A 6,294-nucleotide genomic window follows, 5' to 3' on the forward strand; every position below is an offset into this window, starting at 1 on the left:
ATAATGAGTGATAGCTTTGGCCTGACTAGACACAGTTTTGCAGGGTTAAAATCTAGGAGATTCAAAGGCGACATTAGTTTATGAAAAAAAAAAAGAGTGCGGAAACAGAGGGAGAGTGCATCTGCGGCATTCGTTGATGCCAACGTTGGTAAAACTCGAGCTCTGGCTGCACTACTGGATGGGGCTACAATGCAAAGCGTCTCGGGCATGATGACAACATGACAGCTCAATGAGAGTACAATTAATTCAGTAGTGTACAGAAAACTGAATAATGACTCTAGCAGCACATGCAATCAATAATTATATGAGCTGTGAATTAGCGGCATGAAGTTAAAAACCATAAAATGGCATCATCACTTTTTGCATCTGGTAGCACAGGTTCTCACTGAAGCCGTCAGACGGCCTGACGAAGACAAGCTGTGGTGGTTCGCCGCCTCGTTCGCCAAAGCAGATGGCACTTCACACATACAGACACTTTTATAACTCAGATGCCACCTTTCCTTAATCTAGACAATACACAAATGCATACACAACCGTTCGGGTGAAACACTAGAGACGGCCCACGCGGCACAACTCATGTACAGTGTTCAGACTGGTGGTCTAGTGCATATTTGCGGTCACAAGCATCTCGTGCCACTAACAGTTCGAAGTCAGCGTTGGGAACAAGTGAAGCCGTTGGTCCGGAGCACAGCTGTCAGGTGTCCACCGGTAGACGGTCACGCAGTCAGAGGAGCATGGGAGACAATGCCGAACCAGTCATCGCGTCCTTTCAGTTCGCCAAGTAGCGAGATGGTAAACCGAAACTGTCATATTGCTGCACACAACACTCGGGCAAAAACCCCTGCATTTGAACACGAACACTATCACACGCCACCCTAAATGCCACCTTGCACACAATATGTCATGTTGAACACTGTGAGACGAGAACAACGAGAAAGTAGTCATGCACTGCTGCAATCAATCGAGATAAATATTGCTGCATCTCGCATAAAAAAAAAAATTCATAAAGCTGCATCTCGGCATAACAGCGTCAACAAATGAACAGCATAAATCTTTGGGTAGCATTATTGCATGCAGTGATGCCCATCTTGGAAATGGAGTAACTGTTCTAGAAAACACGGACAACAGAAACAGAAGTGGACATGGACGTACACAGGCTCACAACTGTATTTTACTAACCGAAAGAGGACATATATACAGCAAGCAAAAGTATAGCGTTGAGCATGCGGTTTTGTGCACTTTATATATGTCATCGTTACTTAGTAAAATCCAGTTGTGAGTCTGCAAGCCTCCTGTCCACTTGTTTCTGATGTCCAAGTTTCCTAGGTCACTTACCCTATTTACAAGATATGCACCACTGCATGCTGCAGTTATTGCTGTAAGGAATACAGAGATGAATTTTGCAACTGTTGACAAATGCCTCAACTATGAAGGTCACTGCTTGCCATGCTTGTCCATATTTTACTGAGAAAGGCAGCCTAAAAAAAAAAAAATGCTCCAAATTTTTTGACCGCAGGACATAGGCCGACACTTATGTCTGAAAAGGCACAAGGTATTGACCAACTGAGGCAGACACAAGACAAAGTAGATAGACACATGACAGCTGTACAAAGATGTTCGGTAGTTCATTGCGCAACTTTATACATGCGCCCTACCTGTTCCCATCTCAAAGTTTGGTTCTTGAAATAGTCAATAAAAGCAAAATCCCATGCTACGCTGCCAAACCCCCCTCTACAGCTTTCCTAACACTGCTAATTGCCTTGTTGAAGGCAACATGATGAGGTTGCAGTACGGCACCTCCAAACAGCTTGTAGAGTAGAGGCCATCGGGGGTAGGCTGCATCACTATAGATGACATATTTATGACCCATGGTGATCTGCAGGTTCTCAAAGTGCACCGTCTCCTTGAGGATCCCTAAAAGATAGCAAGAATTAAAAATATAACCAATGCAGGTCTACACAGGTGCCTCTTCTTTTTGTATAATGAGATGTAATTACAGTTGCAAGTTTTTAGATACAATTTTTTTCCTACAAATTTATAAAATGCCACATGCTAACACAATCTTGCATCACATACTTAAGTGCCACGTTTCTTTACAGATGAAATGCTGTTTTTCATGAGGTGGGTCATTGAGTACCCTTTCCCAAAAACCAACTCAAAAAATATAAAAGTACTTGTGGAATTTTCGCAGCAGAGATGTTAGGCTTTAATTTGGAAATGCACTCCCCTGAATATGAAAAACATATTACAGCTAGTTACTGCAATGAAGACATGACTGAACAGGCTTACCTGCATCGTGACGTCTGCCTTTAAATGGCCCACTGGCAGACTATGGTATTGGTACACATTAGTGCCTGATATTTCTGCACAGGCTCCACTTGTGCCCAGAGAAGTCCTCCTTCTGAGCCACAGACGGTCGACAAATTTGCCTTGCTGTGCCATGATGAAACCCCAGCAGTTGAGCATGGGGGCCTTCCTTTGCATGCACCGCCTGAGGAGGAAAAATTGGAGCGGCTGCAAGCAACGATCGCTTATAGAGTCCCTATAAAGTGGTCATGAGAAAATAATCTTTCAGTGTGCACCTTCTTTACTGTGCCGTAGCATAATACTTATTGCATTGCTTTTGGAAGAGTTCACTAGTGTTACCTCGTACAGGCCCATCAATTTTAAGGTGAAAATCTTTAATGGCTCATACTGTCGGCATTCGTTTGTTTGGTCACACTATAGCTGTCAATCAAATGACGTCATGATGATGCCATCAGAAAAAATTAAAATCCTGTTTCCGCTGGGAGCCGAACCTCTATTCCTCGCATCCCCATCCGAGCGCTTTAGCCAACTGTGCAACGTTCGGGATCTTGAAACACACATCAAAATTCTCCTTGTCTACTGTAAGGATGATAGTAGCGATGACAATGAAGTTGGAATTAGCAGTGATGACATTAGCAATGATAATGACGGTGCATTTAATTCATAATGATGAGAACAAACATGATGCACCGTGTGCACCAGCAACGCTTAGATTTTCACATTTCTGCAGTGTAGATTCCGCAGTGCTCCCGGATTTTTTCAACACTATCATCGACACTTGATTTTTTTTTTTTTTTCAAAGCAAGCGAAATTCAGAAACCTACACTAGGTTATTTTCTTTTTTTTTTTTTTTTTTGGTAATTGAAAGATCATATATACATCTCACTTTTGCAAACAGTTTGAGACAGTAAGGATGTAAATAAAGACCAGGAATTTCACAGAAATCATGTGCCAAATCAAAAATGAGCCAGATTCTGCTGATGTGCAGATGGAAATGAGCCAAATCTATTTTATTCTTGAAAGCTTTCTTTCTCAGCTTTAGCATGATAGGGTGGACTACTGCGAGTGTAAATTCAATTATTGCTTCTCCATAGCTACTTCCTTATCACTGTCTAGGATACGAAGAGATAACAGGAAAATCTGAAGCCAGAAGATAAGAACACTGGGAACATAGGCCTGCAGCAGACGAAGCAGTTTGTGCATAAAGCTAGCAAAATAACTTATAAAAGACTACATTCAGTTTAGCCTGTTGGCAGCGGCTTTCTGCATTTAGCAACATAAGCAAATAGCCGAAACTGGCAAGAAACGAAAATATTTGCCGCTGTCTTGTCGCTTTACATCCTATGTGCATCTACCATTCCCCGGCAATACAATGGTGCACTGAATTAAAATAGCTCTTCATTAAACACATTTCAACTAATTTCTACCAATAGAAAATAGCCTCACATATTTGCTTGAAGCAGAAGCCCACTAAGCATTTATTTGCTCCCTTTAGAGCAAATCAGTGCTGCTGATTGTGTGACAATGAATATTACAGCTCTTCATCAGCTGTGTTCACAGTATGATCATTTACAGGTATTATTTTCACAAAGAGACTAGAAACGACTCTGAAAAAAATTTCCTTCAGTCGAAGTAGGGTCAAATATAGATTTTCATATCGATAAGGGCCAAATCCAAAATTTCTTACATTGTTTAAATTATTGCATAAAATTTTATGAAATTTCTGTGTTGAGTATTTCTAATACATGAAGCAAATTAAAAAATAACTTGTGCTGATAACAACCTTTTGCGTATTTCTCAGTTTGTGTTTCCGTGGACTTCCCTAATTTAATAAAAAAAAATATTGACTTGTAAGTGTGCTAGTATTTATGTTGATGACCTTATGCTGTGCTAGTGATAAAATCGAAAAGCAGCATAGCACTGGTTGCATTCGGGACGTTAAACAGTTTCACTAAATTCGATGTCGACAAGAGAGCACCTTCCCAAAGCTCTACAACCGAGTTGGAGAGCAGGGGTATATATATATATATATATATATGCCTTTGCACAAGTGTGCCATAGTTAATTGACGTAAAAAAAAAAAAAAAAAAAAAAAAAGATCAATGATTACAGCAGACGTTCGGTGACTGGGCACGAGTCAACTGCAATCGTTAATGTATATTATGTTTTACAGTAGCCAAAACTGCTCGCCTGCTAGAAACGACACAACGTCGTTACGCGCAAGAGAGCATTGGTGCCTTTCGACTACAAAATGGTAGGGTTTTGACGTAGTTATATCGAGTAGAAGGCTCGGTAGCGTTAATGCACACATGGAAGCTGATGGGGATGATGTGCAATGAGTAGCGCGAGAGTGCGTAGCAGTGTGCACGCGGGATGATAAGACATCCCGCCCCGCTTCTCACAAGGAATTTATCGCTTTAAATGCGCTCCGGCCTTTTCTTTTTTTTTTTAAATTTGAAAGCGCTATAAGCGGTCGCACAAGTGTTAGACTGTTTTGATAAGCTCTGAACCTCAGGATTAGCGCTAATTCGCATTCAAAGATGACTACTGAAACGCCACAGGCAGTCAGCTTTGCTTTACATGTTTCGGCGGGCATATTTATTTGACACAGAAAGCACTGCTATCAATAATTTGGCTTGTAACCGTCAAGTCACCACAGCCACCACACCATGCGCTACTTACCTCGGAGAATCGCTGAAGAGCTTGCAGATCAAGCCACTTGTCATATCGTAGAGTAGATGACCGAAGTAAAAATCGAGCTGTGCCAAGGTGCCTCGGAGCCGGAGACCCTGACACGCTGCGCACTGATGACCTCATTTGGAATTAGGAGGGCTAACTGCAGCTCTCCGAAATCCTCTTTCTAGAATCTAAAAATCCTGTTGAACACTATGTTGCTGTTGGCGCCGATGTTGAAGGGTACCACGCTCACGTAAGTTCCTTCGAGGCTTTGGAATATCGCGCTCCCGTTGAAATCAATGCATGTCTTCAAATTCATCCCATGATAGGGTGCTCAAAAAAGCTGCCTGTCGTGAAGGGTGAAGGATGCTGTCGGCATGATGTAACGTAACGTGGGCAGGTTGCACCGATAGCACGAGCAAATTCTAGCACACGACCGAACGCCAGCAAACACGAGCAGATGTTTCCTTCCTCCATGCGAGCACCAAAACAAACGGATTTAATGCAACTAGGCTTGGATTGTTCAGGCTTGCTGCAGGTGGCAAAGTGAGCTCAAATTAATAATTATTCGAAACACAGCTAACACATCAACATGATGACTTCGGGGGATCTGCATGTGACATTTTTGTGACATTATTTGAAGCATTTATTAGAAATAGCTTCTATCTTTTTTTATTGGATAGCCATCATCATCATCTGCATGTACGTCTAGCGATACAAGCGTTTAGGGGTAGATCGGCTGGAAACGCTGATTGGCCCAAAATGTATGACGTCATATATGACGTCAAAAAACAACGTCATGGGTCACGTGATATTTTATGATGTCATGTCCGGATGTAGGGCGCACGTGTTTTCCCTAGACTGTCCCTGGATTCCCCATGCTTTTCAGAGCGCCCGGGCGCGGCAGCTCCCGGGCGCGGCAGGTCGACGGTGACACGGTGTCGGCGGCGCGCCGCAAGCAAACGGCAGCTGCCTAGTCGATGGCCGTCGGCGGAGAGGCACGAGGCCTAGCTTGCATGCAGTGCGGACACTGTGGAAACGGCAGCGACGTCAAATAACATATGCACGCTTCGAGCCGCGAAGAGGTTTCCGAACCAGCTTGTCGCACCACACGAATTGCCGGGGAAATCACAGTTTAATTGGTTTTCCTTTATCTAGATCTGTGTGAGACCTTTCGGCGACAAAAACAATCGAGGTTCGCCAACGCAGTGTGACCTGTTCGTAGGCTGGCCGGGCGAATTTTCCAGTGACACATGTTTGCGGTGATTCCGCTCTTCTGCACATTTCGTATATTTGCAACACGTTTCCTTG

At 43.1% G+C, this 6,294-nt stretch overlaps 1 protein-coding gene across 1 annotated transcript; it reads right to left on the reverse strand.

Moving 5' to 3' along the window:
• Positions 1–77: 77 nt before the first annotated feature.
• Positions 78–5,462, reverse strand: LOC146202427 (uncharacterized). The gene is made up of 3 exons (XM_084588185.1): positions 4,990–5,462; positions 2,290–2,491; positions 78–1,914 (listed from the first exon to the last, which is right to left on the reverse strand). The coding sequence occupies exons 1-3, from the start codon at positions 5,031–5,033 to the stop codon at positions 1,732–1,734; spliced, it is 429 nt and encodes a 142-aa protein (XP_084444311.1). The 5' UTR covers positions 5,034–5,462; the 3' UTR covers positions 78–1,731.
• Positions 5,463–6,294: the final 832 nt, after the last annotated feature.

Source organism: Amblyomma maculatum, chromosome 1 (genome assembly GCF_055883805.1).
Source record: "Amblyomma maculatum isolate TAMU_Amacu chromosome 1, ASM5588380v1, whole genome shotgun sequence".
NCBI classification, from domain to species: domain Eukaryota; kingdom Metazoa; phylum Arthropoda; class Arachnida; order Ixodida; family Ixodidae; genus Amblyomma; species Amblyomma maculatum.